This window comes from Sceloporus undulatus, chromosome 3 (genome assembly GCF_019175285.1).
Source record: "Sceloporus undulatus isolate JIND9_A2432 ecotype Alabama chromosome 3, SceUnd_v1.1, whole genome shotgun sequence".
NCBI lineage: Eukaryota > Metazoa > Chordata > Lepidosauria > Squamata > Phrynosomatidae > Sceloporus > Sceloporus undulatus.
Genome location: NC_056524.1, coordinates 211595534 through 211617245, shown reverse-complemented (window position 1 = coordinate 211617245; position 21712 = coordinate 211595534). Strand labels below are relative to the sequence as shown.

Genomic DNA, 21712 nt, shown 5'->3' with positions numbered 1-21712 from the left:
AAACAAAGAAAAGTATTGTTTCTATTAGTCCTCCATTGTGCCAAGCAGACATAAAGTGCTCATTCCCATAAAAATAATGGAGAAAAGGAGAAGGACCAGGAATTCCAATTATGTGAGATACTGTATATAATCTTACACACGTTTGCCTACTGCCCAGCTTTTAGAAATAATGTGGGGGCACACACATATAAACATTTCCTTTATAAAATATTTCATGCACAATTCTAAAAGAAAATATCCTGTAATTCCAACATTTCATTTTTTAAATATTTGGGTGTATTTTTTTTTCATTGAAAATGTTCAGTTTTTATTTCTAAGACGTCACATCTCTAGTTACTACTGCTGGATTAATTATTCACAAAGAGCCTGAACAACTGCTGTCTTGATTTAGGAAGGTACCAGAATGAAAAAAGTTTAAGAAAGTTCAGATACAGCTTGCCATATGGACAATGTTGGCTTTTCAGACAGAAGTGGTCACAAACAAAATAAAATAGCTATAGGGCTTGGGGTAGAGATCTTTGCCATCTCCTATTATGTTACCCTTTTATGCACAAATTCCAATGACTGGACCTAAAATATTATGCCTTGAAAGCATATGCTTTTGCAATGAAATACAATTTTTCCTCTCTAGACCCCTGCAGAAGAAAAAAAATACGACAGTAGGGCTATAACTATAAATCTGAGTTACCCCAAACTATTTGACTTTTAATGGAACTAATGCTACAACTGAACAAGCAATATATCTGATGAAGAAAACATATACTTTGTATATCATACCCACAGTTGTTGTGTCAGGTACCATTTAAGACAAAGAGAAGCTGGAGTTAGGGGGAGAATGTGCGTGAGAGATTAAGGAGAACATTTCTCCTAAACCAGTATCTACCTGCTAACTTCAGGATTTTTAAAAATATATTTTTTCATCAAAATTGCTATCCACTTTATCAGAGATGACTTATAATTAAAAATATTAATGATAAATTCACCTGAATAGTACAGTCCTGAGGGGAGAAACGTTTAATATTCTACCGTCATTTTCTCTTTGTGGTACTAACACATATTGGCTATTATAGGATTCCCAATTAGGTTCAAGCTCAAAACCTGGACAGTCCAAGCATCTCTTCCCCAATCAACAACAGAGGGCATTTCCAAGCCATAGGAAGCAATGTTTGAAATGGCAGCCTAGGTTCTGTGCCAGAGGCAGATAGCTTTGCGTTGGAGTGCTTTAATATGGTTTTATACTGCATATAAAGAATGCAAGCATAAACCAGTTTGCTGAAAACTACCCTTTTGGAGAAAGCTGGCTATAATTCTGAACAAGTTTTCAATTTTCACACTGCTGCTAGGGTAAAGCATTTTAAAGAGTTTAATTTTTACAGTGGCTCCAATGACACAGGATTATCTAACAAAGTAATGGCTAATCAATAGAGGGTTTAGTTGTCAGGTGAAACATATAACACACTAAAAGGGATTGATTGCTAGGCTCCTCCTTATTTACTGGAAGGTATATATTTAAAATGACACAAACTTGTTACCAAGCAGCATTCCTTTAACCTTGCAAAAGCTGTTTGAGATGAGTGTTAAGCAGCCTATAGCAAAACACACACTAATGGAAAAGAATGCCTACAAAAATACAGGCATTTCAAATCATGTCAAGAGCAGGACTGCAATGAGAAGTACCAGGACATAACAATGCTGCATCCATTCCTACAGAAGGATCAAGCTACCACCTTGCATACTAGTGCACTATCACTCAAAATTATTCAATTTACAAAATTTGAATGAATTGTTCTAACTTGTGGTTATGCTGGGTGGAATGAACACAATATGTAGACATAGACTGAAATGGCAAGTGAAAAAGGAAGAACTAAAATTTACAATGGATTAGAAAATAATGCCTTTTTAAAAACACTGAGTTTTCAGTGTTTTCAGTATTTGTTTATGTATCTGCTCAATATTTTCTATGTAATCAGAGAAAACTACCATGAAACTTGATTGTTTTCAGCAGTCATACTGTGCAAGGTTTTACTATGACTGTTTCTGACTTAAAACATCTTAAGGACTCACACATTACATTTTTGAATGCATACCTAAAAACATAAAATAGGAACTCTCAGACTATGAGGGATCAGAGCAGTTCTCCACAAATGGCTAAGGCAATGTTAGTGCTACTGTGTGACCCCCATGTTAGAATATTCTCATATCAGTGTGAAGAGGGCCTAACACCCGCTGAATCTCTGAGTAGTTTCCCCGCTGAATCTCTGAGTAGTTTCAAGTTTTCCTTCTAAAATAGGTGATGCTTTTTGAAATCATATGAACTATTTAAAAAGCCATTTCTTTTCACCATTCATCCAAAAGATCACCATTTCTAAAGACAACATAGCTTTTTCATAGGTGCAGGAACCTAAATGTTCAATAAGATTTCTTCTCCCACTTGTCAATAATTACATGATTTATCAGAGAAATATTGTAAAAACACAACAAAATCCAACTGCACAGTCTCCTGCCAAGTTATTTCCAGAGACAAGATTATTAAACTCTTTTTTTCATTGTCCAAACAAGGGCTTTTCTACCAAAGCACCAGTTGCACAAATGGTATGAAAATAGTTATTAGACTCCGAAGAATTCAGTGAAGTAGGAAGTTATATAAACAAATCACTCCTGTAGATTCAGAAAGATAGCTTTCATCTCACTTATGGGGCTTTAGGAGACCTCCATTAAATACCCTTAAGATTTTTCACACAGACTACTTTTAAAAAAGAATATTTATTTATTTCCAAAAACATGCCTCTTCAAAAAGTATTAAATAATGCCTGCAAATTAAAAGCTTTTTAAAAAAAATTATAGAGGTAATTTCAAAAAAGAAGACAACAATTAAATCATGCTGCAAGGCACTATCTAGAATCCATTGTGCTTTATATTACTAAATTTAAGGCTAAATTTCTATTTCCCATAGCTCAGAACACTTAGGGGAAAGATCTCTGCAGGAAGTCATTATGACAAAATATAGACTAAGCCAAAATCAAAAACATCTACAGAAACATCCCCAAAGCTCAGTTTGTCATTTTGCAATTACACCTTGCCTACTGTGGAGGCAAGAGTCCCTAATTTTGCCACTAGAGGGAAGAACTGTCTCAACACATGGCAGCAGTAGATGGAGAATGGGTTTTTCTGAGCAATTTCCCTAACAATACTCCCTTGGCTGTATGTACCTACTAATTATTCAGTACAATTAAAATGACTAACCTAAAAACAAAATGGGACTGGGGAAGAGGAAATAGCCAATTTTTGAGACTTATTATCTTGCTATTTTGTGTGTCTTTTCTTATTTATTTTTCTTTTATCAAACAGAAAGGAAAATGTCAGTTTCTGTTTTGTTCTCCCATTTCTTTCCCCCAACCATCCCCACCTGAGGAAAGCATACAGTGAGGCAATATTGACAAAAGCAAGGAGAATTGAATTGCTTGTAAAACAAAAAACTGAAAACAACCCCCCTCAAACATCCCACACAACCTCAAACAAAAGAGAAATGTCATGGTATTTAGCCATCTGGTAGCAGCTTGAAAACAGACTGTCCTCCAAAGAGCAGAAATACAGTACTGTATGTTTTTTCTCAGTTCACTGGCTTATCTCACTCCCTTCCTTGCTTTTTAAAAATATAAAGTTGATAAGCTAATGTTCACTGTGCACCATAATTCAAAGGGCATGAGAGCCTGGTGGGCTGACTCTATCTCCCCCACCCATGAATGTATCTCTAAAACCTATTTAAAATTGTCTCCATTTTCTTCCTACCAATGACAGCCTGCCTTGTGCTTGCTGATCTTCAGAGGTTTAAATCCTTCATTTTATGCTAGTCATTAAAAGGGAAGATGGCATCCCAGTTAGTCATTTTTCTTCCCATTGACAATTGGTGACATTTCTCCAGCAGCACACAAGGTGTTGAAAACTTAGCAGCTGTTACCTCCTAGGACGGAGCTCCTTTTTTATCCTCCTCTTGACAGTTTAACTCAATGGGTCAGCACCTTTAAAGACTGCAAAGTAGCACTGAAGTGGATGGCCAGAGTTGAATTACTGCACTCTCCCTAATCAATGTAAACCCTCACTGCAGGTGAAACTCTTCGTCTATAGAGGTGTATGGAGGAGGAAAATGTAATGCCCTAAGCCAGATGGGTTTCTTCTTGTTTTTGTTTAAAGAAAGGAACAAGCTAACAAGGGGACAGCTACTTTGTTAGCTCCCTGGCCTCTCTCATGGCTCTGAGGCCCCAGGGTTCCAGCCACACAAGAGAAAAGAATCCCGCATACACATAAACACTTAAAGAAATATAACTAGGGAGATGGCAGCATGCTGTTTTCAAAGAGTTGAGAACCCCATTCAGAGCTTTATTTATCACTATCCACGTTCAACTTGGCTGTAAGTGGGCACAGGAACAAAAGATCAGGAGAATAGATAATGTTGGCAATTTACTTTGATACAGAGAAATTTAGAAATGCAGCACATCTGACAGCCTGGATTAACATTAAAGCATGGTAAGGGAGGCCCAACAGGTTTTTATACTGCAAAACTACATTTCTGCTGAGAAATCTCAAATTTCTCCAATAATGAAGTCTTGAATTTTTGTTCAAATAATATTGAAATACCTGCTCTTGGGTAGAAAAGAAATAAAATAAAGAGAATATTTAATGTTAATAGGACAAAGCACACATAAATTAGGATCACTTTTTAAACTTCTAAATTTTTACTAACAAGTATTAAATATTGATAATCTATTGGGTTCTAGTCCAATTCCCCCACCCCTACTCCAATATACATACTCTGTAATAATTATGAATAGATGTATCTTTTACTTTGCCTCATCCTTATTATGCCTGCTTGTAAGCAACTTATAGTTATGCCTACACAATTATACAACCCAAGAAAATGGCAGACATGTTGTAAGTCCTCTAAAACCTCTTAATATTTTAGCCATAAAACTGCTATGTGTGAGCTACTGAATACATGAAAATACTGCTATTGGAAGGAGGATGAAGAAAGAAGCCTCTCAGTGACAGGGATCCTATGATGGTTGTTCTACTTTCATTCCATGTAAAAGCTCCTGCACTTCAAAACAAAATGAAAAATGCAATGCACATCATCACAATTCTGCTGTCATCAGCACTTCCCCATATGCACCACTGACATGATTTTCTCTCCATAGACTCCTCCCACTTGCTCCATTGAGCAAATCCTGACAGCAAAAAGACACTTCATTATTACCCCATTTGAGCAAAGGAGATTTACTTTCTTTAAACAACTTGCATTGTGCCAATCTTTTTATTAAGACAGTAGGGTAATCAAGTTCAGGGCAGCTCTGGACAGCTGCCCTGTGACCTATGCTTGCTGACCTTTGCTATTCATCACTTTCCTTTGGAGTAGGAGGGCAAACTCCTGGGGAGTGACCACCACAATAGACAGATACAAGCCGAAAATAATATGGTTCCTGTGAAGAGAAAGGGAAAACCCAGATGGCACTGCAATAAATTTACAAATCTGCATTCATGGCTCTGTTTAACAAACCCTATAGCCAACAGGCTCAAAGATCCCTGGAGAGCTTCCTCTTCATTGGTTTCTAAAGGCTAGTGTGCTCTCCCTCCCCTCCCCTCTCTAGGCTACTAAGATCCATCTCTTCAATGGAAAGGAAGCCCTTAAAATAACAAATGCCCAACCTAATCAATCTACCAATCTGATCCAACACTAAATGATGGTTACTGAAAACTAATTACAGATTTTGGCAAGAATGTTGCATTTAAAATGGAAAAATACAGGTTAAAAAGGCACTGAAGCATTTGAGTCTTTTTGAAAAAAAGCTGCACACATGCACAAAACAGGGCTCAAACCAGGAATCTTATTCAATAATTCACACATTTATTTTTTAAATGAATCAAATTAGTCCCATGTGTGACCTGCTGGTCCATCTGTATTCACTGGACTTAATGGGCACTCTTTTCACACTAGCTTCAGTTTGAAGTATGAGAGAGATAAATTTAGTTTAATTTTCAACAGATCAAGCTATCCATTTTCCAAATGGACCATCTGGATCAGCCTATTAAAATTAATTTATAACTTAGCAGTGAGGAAATTTGTTTGTTAGCTTAAATACTGTTGCCAAAAACTTTCTTCCCTTGTCATGGTTCTCCAAGACTCCACATATACATGAACTAAAAGGTATATATCTGACTGCTACAGTTTTTATGGCAAACTCCTCCCACTCCCCAACAAAAAGCAGCTAATAATAACATCTACCTGTATTTATTTTCCTAATTCCTGGCAGATAGAGAAGAACAGACACTGGAATTGGTCTTCTTGAGATATAACCATATTTAAATTGTCCTCACATAGCATCTCTGCTTTAGAAAAGCAATGGTGAATTGACTCTTGTATGGTCAGTTACAAAATATTGATCACCATTTGCACAGCATTGTCAAGGTTTTGTGGGTCACCATGAAAGCTGTTTTTTTGTTAGCAGAAAATATAGCTTTCTTCTTTTTCTTCTAAATGAGGAATATATATTCCATACATGTGGTGCAAAAATGTACATGTTCTCCCATGTACATTTCCCATGTACATTTCCTTACTCCTCCAACCTCTCAAATATATTGTAAACCAAATTAGTTCAAACTTGCTTTTATAAATAATTTTGCAGCCAAATGATAACTTTTCTTTTTCCACTATCCTCAAAATTCTCAGCTGTGTCATACCGATGAGTATGTGTGGATTCACCAAATAGCATACTACTATGTGTGTAACCTCTAACAAAACACTGAAGCTTAGGAACAGCTTTAGATAAACCCAGAATATGATTGCACCCAGTTTCCAAAATAATACTCGAAATTAGTAGCCAGCACTGCATTAAGCAAAGCATAGTGGCTTGAGTGTTGGACAACAACTCTGGAGGCCAGGGTTCATTTCCCCACTCAGTCATGAAACCTACTGTATGACCTTGGGCAAATAACATACTCTCAGCCTGAAGGGAAGGCAACAGCAAACATCTTCTGAACATGTCTTGCCAAGAAACCGCCATAATACATTTGCCATAGGGTCACCAAAAATCAGAAACAACTTGAAGGCACACAACAACAACAACAACAACAACAACACAACAACTGCATTAATGGAACATCTCACAAGCTCACTGGACTTTCCCTTTTGTTTATATCTAAGGACAGGTGTGGCCAGGAACATATCTGAGCATTTCTTTGTTTATGTATGTGCCTATAGCAAATGGTATTTGTTGGCAGTCTCCCATCCAAGTACTAATCAAAGCTGACACTGCTTAGCTTCCCAAACCAAGTGGGATTTGGTGCCATTAGTTCATGTTATTATGGTCACACAGAGAAAATAAGACTTAAGGTGTAAATATGTGTTGACCTTTGCCTAAAAGCAATACAATCTTACTAGGACACAAGAGATCAAGCAGGATGCAGAAGCCACGAATGTCTCTCTTGGACATATAATGGTCAGGTGATTGTGGCATGGAAAAGAACAGTATAATCTGTCTGACTGTCAAGTCTTCTTCCAAGGCTTTACTTAAACAATATAGGATCCAGAGAGAAGAATCTCCCATGTGACTCTAGAAAGACACTAGCCCCAAGCATGCCTTTTAAAGAATGTGGTATAAGTGTGCACACATTTTCAGTAAAATAAGTTGGAAGAGAGGAATGGATAATGCCTTCATATGTTTTGTATCTTTCAAGATAAGCTGAAGAACTCTAGATGTTTCAAGCTGAGGAGAGAGGAGAGGGATTTAGCAGACCTGAATCAACTACATACCTGCCTGAGTGCATTCTTCTCAGGAATGATCTTTCTTGGGGGCTCATCATTATTACAGTCTTCTCTGTCAGATGGATTCTATGCAGAGGACAGGAGGGGAAAGGGAAAAATATATTATTATTTTTCAACATTCAACTGAGAAAATAACAAGAGCAATTATATACTTGATATTTTGGGAATCATCACGCAGGAAATAAAACTTTGTTCTCGCTATCAGTTAAATTTCTTGTATAATTATTATTATTGTCTAACATATATTTGTATGAATAAATTATGGAGTAGGTAGCTGGTACATAGAATTCAAGTGATATATATTGTGTTGTTGAAAGCAACAAATCACTATAAATGGATTCCAAAGATAAAAAATTATGACAGCGATCCATACTACTAAACAGGATTTCAAAATACTGTCAAGTCAGAAATTTTGTATTCCTAATATGAGATCTAGCACCTTATGCTTGATTTTGACTCTTTTACACAGAGGTCAAGTGGACTGGCAAATTGGAGTGGCCCCTGGCAACTCCAGCACCAATTGCTCCCCATCCAGGGTGGGAATGCGGCGACCAGACACTGCAGTCCCAAGGCTGGCTGCTACTGTATGCTGCAACAGACCACCAGCAAGGAGCACTTTTTTGCCTTAGGTAGCCATGGCACAGCTTCAGCCTGATATCTGTGTGTGTGTCATCTGAATCAATGTCCCTGGATTGACCTGGAAGCAGTGCTTTTGGCTTGTCTGTTTTGGGCCCACGTAATATTGGGATGCCTTTGCTTTTGACAACAGCAGGGTTAAACACACTGAAATTATTCTTTTGCATCTTACACTGATAACAAAGAGCCTACGCCATCGTGTATCCAAGCACTCAGCTAGGGATACTGAAGTAGTACATGCTTGATGATAATAATGATTAGGACTATTTTGACTATGGGAAGTGAATAGATGAAAGGATCTTTATATCAGTAAGCGATACATATGCAGCTAGGAACCATGCTACTTGTTCTATATGTCCAGTGAAGCTTTAATCTAATAGCCACCTGTGTTGCATTGCAAACAGCTTTTTGAAGCACCTCACTGTGCAACAGTCATTCGGTATGGTTAGTAACTGCTGTCACTGTTGAGAATATATATATCCCAGCAAATTTTAACAAGACTAGTTGCATTCTGTTAAAAATACAATGACAACATACATTGCTTCATAGAAGTATTCACCTCCGCCTTTTGACTTTTCCATAATTTGCTGTATTACAACCTGGAATTAAAATGGATTCCTTTGGCTTTATTACCATCTCATAAATACAAGATATTCAAAAGTGTGAAAGCACAACCTATTTTTATGGTGGTGTAAAAGTAAACTAAACTTGCACCTGTTGCATACAGAAGTACAGTATTCACCTTGGTAGAAGCACATTTAGCAACAATTACAGCAACAAGTCTCCTCTGATACGTTTGTATCAGTTTTGCACATCTTGGACTTGTGGTTTGCTCCCACCATTCTTGCTCCAACTCTGTCAGGTTTGATGAAGATAGTTGGTAAATGACAACTTTCAAACCTTGCCACAAATTCTCCATCAAATTGAGATCTGAACTTTGCTTAGGCTATTCTAAAACATTTAGATTATCATTTTAAAACCACTCCAATTTTATTTTTGGTTGGTTAAGATCACTGTTCTGTTGAAAGACAAAGCTCCATTCCAGGTTCAGGCCCCAGACTGAAAAAGGTTTTCCTCCAGAATGGCTCAATATTTGCCTCCACCTTGCCTTCAATCCTCACCAGTTTTTCAGTCCCTGCCAAAAAAAGAGCATCTGCCACTACCATGCCTTCCCGTAGGAATGTTGTTCTAAGCACTATGAGCACTACTGGCGTTGTGGCACAGCGTATTTTGCAGCAGGAACAAAAAATTCAGTTTAACTTAATCAGCCCAGAAAATCTTTCCCCACATATTTGCTGTGTCTCCCACATGAACTTCTGCAAACTCCAAAGGGGATTTGATATAGGTTGTCTACCAATAAGTTTTGTCTCACCACTGTTCCATAAACCCCAGCTTTGCGGAGTGACTAGGTGACAGTTGTCCCACTTCCATCTCAGTTGTGGCTCTCTCTACCTCCAACAGAGTTACCATTAGCTGCTTGGTTGCTTTTCTGACTAATATCTTTCTGACATGGTCACTGAGTTTGGACTAACAGTGTTTTTAGGCACAGCCACAGTAAAGACATATTATTTCCATTCTAAAATCATGGATACAACAGTGTCCCAAGGCAGCTCATAGTTTAGGATTTTAAAAAATAATCCAACACTGATTGGTGCTTCTGCACAACTTTATCTGGGATTTGTTTTGATAACTTCTTAGTTTTCATTATGCTGTTTATTTAGATATTTTCCCTAACAAATTCTGGGCCTTTCTGAAGCAGGTGGAGTTAATCTGAGATTATGTGGCATTGGAATTGTAAGCTAATGGATTCCATTCAACTATTTATGTGACGTCTGAAGCAATGGGCTTCATTGCAGATTTGTTAGGCATGCTACAGCATATAAAGTAAATACTTATGCAAGCTACACATTGTTGTTTGGTTTTGTTTACTTAACAACAAACAATATTTTTACCTGTACATTCAACAATAGGTTATAAATAATACAACAAAATGTGGAAAAGTCAAAAGGAATGAATACTTGTGCAAGGCACTGTATGTAAAGAAATCTCAAAATCCCCCACAATGACAAATATGTTTAAGTAAAGTTGAAAGGTAGTATGCAATTCATTAGTATTGGCAGCACACTTACTTCGCTGTTCTTTTCAAATTCAAGTGACTTCTCAGGTATTATTCCATAGGAACAGTGCTGATAGCCAGACCCAGAAAACAACACCACTAAAACTGAATCGTGGACATTCACGCAGTTCTCTAACAGTAAGTTTTCCTGCCTTCAGGTACCTATATGTCTTAATCATGGCATGCAATGACTAGAAGTGATGGGAGCTGAAGCCCAACAACATTTGGGGACTCACAGTTGAAAATTAACTCTTTGGTGGACTCAAGCATGAGCTGGTAACCCTATCTTATATCAGGAATTGCATTCAGAAAAAGAATCCAGAATGCAGAAACCTATTACTGCTGGCTAATGTCTTCCCAAGAAGCATTTATAAGATTTTTTAAAAAGTTAATTTTAGAATTTAGAAATGTAGCATGGAAATCACAGAGCTGATAACAGTAAGATATTTGGGGGAAGATATCAATTTATCATTTGAATTGTAGAATAAATATCAAGAGAAATACAAGAGAACAGCAAAGCACCATGAAATTGGGACAAAATAGTTTAGTATTTTGGTAACAGATGTGTGTCATGCTCCTATACTAGCTATTCTGGAAGCTCTTTTAGAGTTGAAGAGTAACATTAAAACATTATAAATAAAGAAATAAATGTTTTAGAGAGTACAAGAAGCAAACAGGATTCCTCCCTAATAGGTTTTTAGCTTAATCTAAATAGAAAACCTCTCTCTGAACAGCAAGTGGCAGACAACATTTACCACTTACGGTATTGGCAGTTCTATTTACAGTATATATTTCTATCAAAGGATCTAAACAAAATTCACATTCAGTGAATAAGTAAAATATTGAGTAAATGCTGAAGAAGAAATTAAGTAAGTGTGAAAGAATATATGGCAAATTGATATGTAAGCATCTTTGGATGTAATAGCATCTAGAAAAGAGAATTTTATTTTTTGAGTTTATACACCTCTTTGCTCCTAAGTCTGTCTTTTTGCTGAAATACATTAACAAATTCCATGGCTTTCTTTTGCCTATCCCACCTTGTTTCAAGAGTACCAATTTCTTTCTTCAAACTAAACAGCTAATCTGAAGCGTTTGTTTTATTCATTATCTTTATAGGTGGCAAGACTAAGAGGTTGGCTGAACAAAGACCAGACAATGACTGCCAAGTGCATATGGTAGCTCACAGCTTGCCATCACCCCATTCTACTGCACCAACACAGCAGACTATTAAAGAGGAGCGCTGCTCATGCACTTTTGTCAGCAAGTTAAGTTACGCTTCGCAAAGGCTGAAAGACTGGAAAACATTATGCTCCTTAAGAAGCAGTGAAGATGGAGCTGATCACTTCAAACTGAAAATCTTTGTTCCAGGTGGACAACAAGGTTTAGAACATTTTTGAAACAGAAATTGCACCAGAAAATTCTTCTCCATGGTAGCAATAGGAATAGCAGCTTCATTTATATACCACTTCATACTGCATTAAGCAGTCTCTAAGTAGTTCACAACTGTAAGCTAATTGCCCCCAACAAGCTGGGTACTCTTTTTAGCAACCTTAGAAGGATGCAAGGCTGAGTCGACCCTAAGCCCCTGACTGGCACTGAACTCACAACCTTGTGGTTGGTGAGTGAGTGGCAGCAGTACAGGCATTTAACCACTGTACCACCAGGGCTCCCCACTGCGCCACCAGGGCTCCAATAGTAGGTAACCTTTAGATCTGCTATGTGTTTTAAATGTACAGCAGACATATACAGGTGGATGCATTGCTCCTCACTAAATTGTTCACAGAATTCCCACATACATCTATGCTGATCGCAGCTGGATGTCAGTTCAAGAAAAAGTATGATTTTAAGAGCACAAATTAGGAATTGTTGCTGCCTTCTAACTGTCTGTAAAATCCAAGAACAGTAACTAAAGTATTTTTAATTCCATTTTAATTGTCACTTTTGTACATTTTTCACTGTATTTTTATAAGTTTTTAATTGTAAGTTTTAAGACTGTAAGCCGCTTTGGGTCCCACTTTTGGGAGAAAAAATGGGATACACATTAATATAATAAATAAAGAAACAGTATTCAGCAGCTAGACTAAAGTGTGCAGTTAGAGGAATTGCATGCTCCTGTGAGCCAAGAGACTACACTGCTGGTAGCGTCTCCCATGTCAAACAGGCTTTTGATGAGCAGCCAGTCTAAATGTGTCGAACGGCTACCGGGTTGCAGCGCAATGACACTGGTGGAGGATCTCTCAGAAACAACAGCAATGATACCAAAGCTGCACAGAAGAAGACAATGATAAATCACTCCTGAAACCTTCTACATTGAAAACATTATGATGAGGCAGTCAAAAATGAAGCAAGAGATAGCACCAGAAGATGAGACATGGAAGGCACCAAACAAGCTACTGGGGAAGAGCAGAAAACAAATATGAGAAGCCCTATGGCTAAGGATGCAACTGGACAAGCTGAAAGAAAGAAAGTTAAGCAGTTGATGTGCTCAGAGATTTAAATTAAACTCTGAAAAACCATAGAATAAGAGACGCATGAATTAGAGGAAATTAGACATTGTAAAACAAGAAATGGAACAATACTTGGGGTGCAATACTTGAGTTTAGTAAGCTAAAGTGGAAAGGAATGGGACATTTTCCATCACATAATTACACAGTGTTTACCCAGGAATTGAAAATCTAAGAAGAAATGCGAGGTGCTTAACAGTGGAGAAAGATATAGCAAAGGCATTCAAGGAATATAATAATATTCCTTGACCAAATAATATCAGTAACACTTTAGGGAAAATGCATCAACCATAATTCAAGTCGCAGAGGCAGAAGAGGAAGAAACTGAAAGGGCAGAATCAAACATCTTAGCAGAATTTGTTCTAGGGTCAAGAAATGAAGCAAGAGAGTGACAGATTGAATTTTACGAAGTCAACGGTTTGTTCACTGCATATACATTTTTCAGGCAACCAAAGAGGCAACTGAATACATGAGCATCATTGAATAGCCAATACAGAAATCAGACAGTCTACATAATTGGATGCAAAAGATGAAGAAGCTACATTCTCTTTGCAAAAACAAGACTATAAACAGACTGTGACACAAACAACTGCTAAAATCAAAAATTAGAGCAGCGCTAAAGAACACCAAATCGATTGTTGTGCCAAAATACAGCCTGAAGGACATCCCCAGAGAGCTGAAAGATAATGTTAAAAAATAGATTTGCAATATTAAGCCTAAGTGACTGGGAATCAGAAGATTCAAGGACATTGTAAAGGAACAATGGAAAAAGATGCTATCTTTAGCCAAAAAGAAAGAGAAGCTTCAGTGGATGACAGATTAAATTCTTTAAATTGTTAAAGATAGACAAGAAGCAAAAGGAAAAAGTGTCAGAAATACAGTCAGAAACATGAATGCAAGTGTTCAGCGAACTCTGCACAGGGGAAAGGTAAACTACTATTATAGTCAAAGCAGAGAAATAGAAGTTGAGAATCAAAAGGGTCTTCCACAAGACCTGAAAAATCGAAGGGAAATTTAAACCAAAAATAAAGACACCCTACGACCAGACACCGCATGACCAAGAAAAATTAAAAAGATGAAGAAGCTATTGTTATTGTATATTTGTATTGAAAATGTTCAGATGTGACATTGGTTGCTAAAGTTTTAAATTGGTTACAGACTGAAGGCAAAAAAGCCTAGGCCTCAAAGTGTTCAAGGACAACGGACGAGACAAAATGTAAACAAGACATGTTTTCTGTTTATACTGTGATTGGTTCATATGTTTAATGACAACTTGTGGAAAAGAGGCTGGACTAAAGAGTTGCATTGAGGGAAAGTTGATCTTATGATCTAGTGTTTTTTATTCTGAGAATGGACTTTGAGAGTAAAGATGTGTTGTACAGTTGTAGCTTATTAGATTATGTATATAGCAACTAAGACAATAAAAGCCCTCTGAAGAGTGAAGCATGCTATAGTTTGTTTATTTAATTCAGCAGCTGTTTCACTAGTTGTTCCAGCAAGCTGAAGTCTGTGTTGAAGTTTGCTTTGATCCTGAATTCCAGAGAAGACTGCATCTGCATCCAGTTGGTACCAGTTTGGAACCACGGGCAAGAGACATCATCCAAAACAAATTTTTCTAACAGCTATACATTGAATAACTATATAAAAGAGGTGAAAGAAAGAGAGATTCATTCAAGGAAGAAATCTGCTTCAAGCTACAGGGACAGGATCTACTTAGTTCTAAGTGAAATATATCAACAAATATAGAAAACATAAGAATGGTCCACAGACTGGAAATGCTCAGTATACATTCCAGTTCCCAAGAAAGTCACCAGGGATTGCAGTAACCACAGGACCAATGCATTAAAAAGCTCATGCTACCAGCTTCTTTCTTTTAGTTAGTCTGCAAGTTGCCACAAGATCCCTTTGCATATCAGGTTGACTTGAGTCTACTTCCTCAGATGCATGAGGTGGACTTTAAAGTAGACAGTGAAGAGTTGAGGTAGCCAAGGATTTCCTATACTGTGACTCAGTCATTAATCAAAATTGTGATGTGAGTTTAAAAAATTAGGACTTAGGACAGCTATGAATGAACTGGACAAATTCAAGTATGAATATATCATTTGCTACCAAAAGTAGGATTGTCCATGCCATCATATTTCCCATTTCTATGTACGGTTGTGAAAGTTGGACAGTGAAGAAGACTGAAGGGAGGAAAGTCAACTCATATGAAATGTGGTGCTGGAGGAGAGTTCTGCAGATACCCTGGGCTGCGAAAAGAACAAGTAAATGGGTCCTAGAGCAAATCAGGCCTGAGCTCTCCCTGGAAGCCAAGATGACTAAACTGAGGCTGTCATACTTTGGACATATCATGACGAGACATGTCTCATTAGAAAAGATAATACAGTGGGACCTTGATATCCGTTGGCTTTTGGTTCCAGGACACCCTGTGGATATTAAAATCCATAGATGCTTAAGTCCAATTAAATACAATGGGATAGTAAAATGGTGTCCGTTACATAAAATGGCAAAATCAAGATTTGCTTTTAAAAAATTATATATTTTTAATATTTTCAAGCTGTGGATGGTTGAATCTGTGGATACACAGGGTTGGCTGTAATGCTTGGCAAAGTGGAAGTTAAGAGCAAAGAAGATTACTGTATTGCAGACAGACTAACTCAAGTAAGCCACAGCCTTGAGTCTGCAAGACCTGTAGAGGGCTGCTGATGTCAAGGTGCCTTAGAGGTCTCTAATTGATAAGAGTTACCATACGTCTAGTTCAATGTGACAGCAGTTAACAACAAAAATTAGGGGGAGGAGCCCAGATTAAAAATGGATGGAGCCCTGGTGGCGCAGTGGATAAATGCCTGTACTGCAGCCATTCACTCAAAACCACAAGGTTGCGAGTTCAAGACCAGCAAAAGGGCCCAAGCTCGACTCAGGCTTGCATCCTTCCGAGGTCGCTAAAATGAGTACCCAGACTGTTGGGGGCAAATTAGCTTACTTGCTAATTAGCTTACTTGCTGTTCACCGCTATGATCTTTGTAATAGCGGTATATAAATAAAACATATTATTATTATTAAAAATGCTTGTGTCAAAGAAGTTTTGAATATTTTACCTAACAATAAGGTAAGTAGTAAGGAAGTCAGAGCCTTCTCCTCCTAGAAAAACTGGGTCATAATTTAACTCCTATTCTCACAGTGTACAGCATCTTCCCCCAATTTGGTACCCTCTAGAGTTGCACACTTCATAGTATCTCACAATCAGATATTCTGACTGTGGGAATATGGAAGTTGCAGTCTAACAGATCTAGAGGCACCAGGTTGGGGAAGGCTGCAGTAGAAGATCAAAAGACAATCAGAACATTCTGAGGATGCTAAGCATGTGAATGATGTTTGAGACCTCAGTTCTTGTTTTAGTAGAGTAACTACTAATTACTAGCAGTGAGGTAAAGATGGATGTTTTCCCCACTGGATTAATAGAGAAAACATGTTTTTGAGAAAGAAGAGACAATTCTTAGGAACTGTTTATAAGGAGCCCTTGCTAAGTCTCATTTGTGTGAAATACAGCTATATCAGTGGTCACCACACCTTTTCTGGCTACTGCCCCCTTTTTCCCTTGGGCAACAGTCCTAGCACTCCCCTCCCATGAGATTTTCTTGATATTAGGTCTACAGTTCTATTACAAACTGAAAACAACCAATCCTGGCCATTGCTCCCTTTGCATCCAGCCACCTTAGGAGCAGCAATTGAGCAGCTGGCTGACTGCAACTGAGAAGCTTCTTGCCTGTGTCAGTCTTGTGGCAAAAGCCAGCCCAGGCGATTCTTCATTGCTGCTTGACTGTCTGCACAGTCGCTGCTCCCTTTTCACCTGGTCACCCTTGGAACAACAACAACCAAGCCACTGAATGACCAGCAACCAAGAAACCTCTTACCCATGCCACTCCAGCAAAGGCAAGTGTGGGCGATAAGCCTCTTGGTTACTGCTCAGCCAGCTGCTTGGTTGCTGCTCCCAATGTGACCAGGTGAAAATGGAGAAGCTTCTCCCTGGTGTGGAAGGGCTCTCAAGCTTTCTTTTTTGAGGCAAAGAGTGGGGCAGCTGGTCTGTATATAAAGGGGGGGGGGGGTTTACAGTGGCCAAATGCCCTGGATTGGAGACTGGTGTAGACGGAGAAAAGGAGGGATTTTATCTATAGGAGCTGATCCAAGGTAAAGGACTCCTTCCAAGACCCCAGATGTTTCTTCCTCTTCTTCCTCAGAGACATGTCTTCCCCACACAACTTCAAGTGTTCCCCCCACATGCATACACAAACCTTGTTTCTTCTGTTACCTGAACAGGATCAGCAGAGCAGTTCCAACCTTCCAGCCCAGAAAAGCTCACAAAGCTTAAGCAGAGCCCCAAATTTGAAAGCTCCTTTTCATCAGCACCTCTCCCTCACCACCATGTGTTCTAACTCAAAATGATGCCACTCTGAGCCACAGAAATAATGTCCTGTTCCCAAGCCCCATAAGAGTTTCCCAACCGCCCCTGCCACCACCACTGAAAGTCACAGCTGAGCAGGCAGACACTACCATATAAAATGATCATTGAAGCTGTGTTGTGGTTTTAAAGGACCCTGAAAAGAATTTTCATGCAACCCTTATCTCCATCATGGTCCTAAAGGTTGCTGGTTCCCCTTGTATTTCTTGCTTACCAGTACTTTGACTTAAAGCTTCCCTTTCCCTCAGTGCCCTCATGCTTCCCCCTTTCCACCTCACTGCCCCCCCCAGATGTTTCCACTGCCCCCTGGGGAGGCATACTGCCCACTTTAGGAATCACTGGTCTAAACTATGATACTAAGAATTTCTTCCACAGAAGCTATCCAAAGAAATGCTGGAATTTGATCTAATGGGTGGATGGAAGTATTCTAAAAGGCTATCAACTGAAGAGAACCACCTTCTAAGACTGCCTCTTGTCTCACAGCAGGGGTCATAATAACCATGCCAACTGGGGAGCTGATCCCTCCATGGGCAGAAAGACAAGGGGACTATATTTGCCAGTGCTAATTATAAAGTTATACAGATGTAGTACTTTTTCAGATGTCTAGCAGCATGCATGTATCTGCATGTCTGCAAGAGACACACAGAGAAAGAAACCATGTCTAATACAGACAGGACTTTTTTATGCGTTCAAATCCTTAATCCTGTTTGGAGCTGTCAGTGGGGGTTAATGGAAGCTTTGGATAGGAGAATTCCAATCTGGTTGGCAGATGGATAGGTTGGTTATAGCTGCATAACTATGTCTTGCCTGCAGGCACAATTCAGAACACTGTTAAAGCAATATAAAGTCGCTGTCAAGCTGAACCATTTGGATCAGTAGCAAGGAGAAATAATAATAAAAGGAGTTCATTTCTGGGCCTTGTGTGTTCATGGTAGTATGCAGAAACTGATTAATTGTTGTCATGTGCTAGTCGGCTGTACCTCTGATTCCTACTTCTGGAGTAGATTTTGCATGCTAATATAATCATTCTCCCTCTTGAGACATTAGCAAATAATCAAATGAAAAACAGGATCATAATTTACTGAGATTCAGGCAATTCTCTATGCAAATTTGACTTGTTATTGCTGCTGCCTCGTTAATCTGAATGCCTTTGACAAACTCCTTTGATTTATGAACTCATGACAACTCCAATGTGTATATATTTTGCTAGATTGACATTATCATTAAGAGTGGGTGGACTGAGCTCACATGAATGGCTGATTTTATTCGCTGGTGTCGGCTGCTCAACAGCTGAGCATCTCCTCTGCACAAAGCCCCCAAGCGCCAGGCTCTTCCCATCTACCCATCCATTCATCATCTCGATGTTAATTGGCCCAGGCTTTAAGCAAATTTTCAACACGATTTAAAGGCATGATGACACTGATTACTGACCCTCTGCCATACGGTGCCTATTGATTAACCTGACAGAGATGATGAGCTTGAGGGAAACTAGGTGTGTGGGGACTTCAAAAGGGGATTATATATATATATATATATATATATAGAGAGAGAGAGAGAGAGAGAGAGAGAGAGAGAGAGTTTATGTAGGCAAAACACTTGTCATTATCCCAGAGGCCAGAATTTGTGCAGAATTGGTCTTTAAAAGATGCTACTGCCTTTGAAACCTGCATCCAATAAGGAAGATGCATGCCGCTCTGAGGGGAGAAAACAGGTTACAAATGTTTTGTCGCATATAGTTTCTTATTGTGGCAGAGCTTCTGGTGACAAACAAATCTTTTCCAAACAAGTAGGACTTATGGAAACCACCATGTATGAATACACATTATTTCAAAAGACAAGAATGTGATTTGGGAGAAGAAAAAGCATTGTGCTTGTAAGACTGAAAAAGCCTGACAAAAGCAGTTCTGGTCAATAAAAGTGAGACACAGTAAACAGCCCAGTCAGTTCTCAACTAATTTTATAAGGATCTCAAGGACAATCTAAAGGTCAAGCACAACATTCCAGATACTCTGAGAGGTTCACATTTAGTTTCCTAGTATTCCAGGAAAGCGAAGGGCATGTGTGTATAAACTTGAATTTCAGTATCTTGTGGGAAAGCGCAAAGGGTGAAGGCTGCAAAAATTCATTTGAATTAGTTTGAGACTCTGCCACAGCATGGATTAAAGAGGAGAAAGGAAATAAATGCTGCTCTAATGGTTACAGGAAAGTAAAAACTGCTATAGTCCCTTTCCAATAACCTTTGCAAGTGATAAATGAAGCCAAGAGCCCTGCTACTGTAAAGGGACCGTCAGCATCCCGATTTCATAAATGCAGTTTGGCAGTTTATAAATCTCAGCTATTTCAAAAAGCACTAGTTGGAAAACTGACACAGATCATGTGAAAGAGAAAGTAAACATCTTTATAAAACTTATGGACTCAACAACCTATTAAACCATTTAGCAGACTTCCTTCTCCAATCTCCCATCTCAAGAGAAATTAAACACTTATGATCAAAATGCAATCCTTGCAATGGTAAGGATTACTAGTGGAGAAAAACAGAAACAAATCATCAGACTAGCTGAAGCTATACAGAGCAGCTTGTCCCATGGGAAGTATCCTCAAAGAGGTACATACATGGTGATGTGGATAACAGCACTTGTGTCCAAATCTCTTTTCAAAGTACTGTACTGTAAATGTCAATAGACCATTTAAAACATACTGCAACAAAACACATTATCTGGAAGATGGTTATATTTAAGCTAATTTGACTCCAGTTTACATTATAACTTATTAAAAGGAGAGCATGGGAATGTAACAAACTTTGCAGTTCACCCTACTCATTTAATTCACTTTTATGTTGGATAGGTTTGTTGCCTACCAAAGAAACAATGAGCTGTTGCTGCTGCAGCCTGAATTTTTAAGACAGGCTTCTCAGAACCAAATCAGCAGTTCATATTTCAAAGTGGGTATGTATGTCAAGTCTATGTGTCATTATGGCATCCTTTTCTTATTGCAATGAATCATGCGTATTTTATGAAGTCAATACCATATATTTCTTATTTTCATACCATATGTATAACTTGTTTTGTAGCATGTTTCAAAATGCTACATCAGCATGTTTCACTATAAAACAGGATATCAAAACCATACAAAATCACACAGCACAATTAAGTTACCTCTTGTTTATTCCTGTTTATTACATTTCTTTTTTAAACTGTTACCATTAAAATACTTGAAAGTTCAGTTTTTACAGTTGCATGCCTTAAAAGCCTCCTGTATGAAAACAGTATTTTCTAAAGGCATTATTAGGATCAATCCTAAGATTATTTTTTTAAATGATGACTAGATCATCATCTTATGAAGAAGTGTGCACAGCCTCTGTTCTTCTGTTATAAATAAGACATGCTTAGTTTCTAGTCTAAAGAACCAAGTCTTGTTTTATATGTATCTTTTAGGAATTTAGAAAGAATAAAGTTCTCTGATCTAACAAGCTAGCTGGCCAGTTGCTTTTTAAATACATTTTGATAGCACTGAATACATCCAGAGAACTCTGAATATAATTTTCCACATATTAACCAAAGAACTTTTGCTTCTCCTAATCAGGATATCTGGTTATTTTTATAAATCTGACATCAACATTAGGAAGAGCTGGGTTTTTTTAAATTTTTCTTAAGAAGAGGTTAAATCAGGGCAACAAAAACCAACAGGACCTTAAGGTATCATTTATGATTCTGAAAACGAATAGCCCTTTTAGGAATGCTTTACCAATACATATTTTGTTCTCTTACTAGACATGATCTTACATTTTGATAGCTGAAAAGCCAAACAACAATGGCCAGCATATTTTTAGAACCATTTGATTGGTGAAGCATAAGACAAAACAAAGGAATTTATCTTTACATTGCCTTTCCAATATAACGGTACCTTTTAATCAATTGGCACACATGCATAGAAATAAAGCTACCATGCCATCTGAGTTTCTGTTCTCTACAACTTACTTTTTTCATTATAAATATTTCATATTTCCATCTATAGCTGTCACTGTTGAATCCATGTTCAGCTGATATGACAGAAGCATGCAAGACACAATTTGTGGGTTTTGTTTCAACATGTAACAGCAGTACATCAAGAGAAGAAAAGTGGTAGGTGGAAGCTAGAAACAAGCAATTGCAGCCATTTGCTCCATTTCCACTCCTTTCTTC

General features: G+C 38.1%; 1 protein-coding gene across 7 annotated transcripts in view; it reads right to left on the bottom strand.

Annotated features, from left to right (window-relative positions):
* The window catches only part of BTRC (beta-transducin repeat containing E3 ubiquitin protein ligase), a 207816-nt gene that overhangs the window by 110812 nt on the left and 75292 nt on the right, over positions 1-21712 (bottom strand). For all 7 annotated transcript variants that reach the window (XM_042456505.1, XM_042456509.1, XM_042456506.1 and 4 more), the window contains one exon: positions 7805-7882. In XM_042456505.1, coding sequence (XP_042312439.1) covers positions 7805-7882 — 78 coding nt within the window. The remainder of the gene's footprint in view (positions 1-7804; positions 7883-21712) is intronic.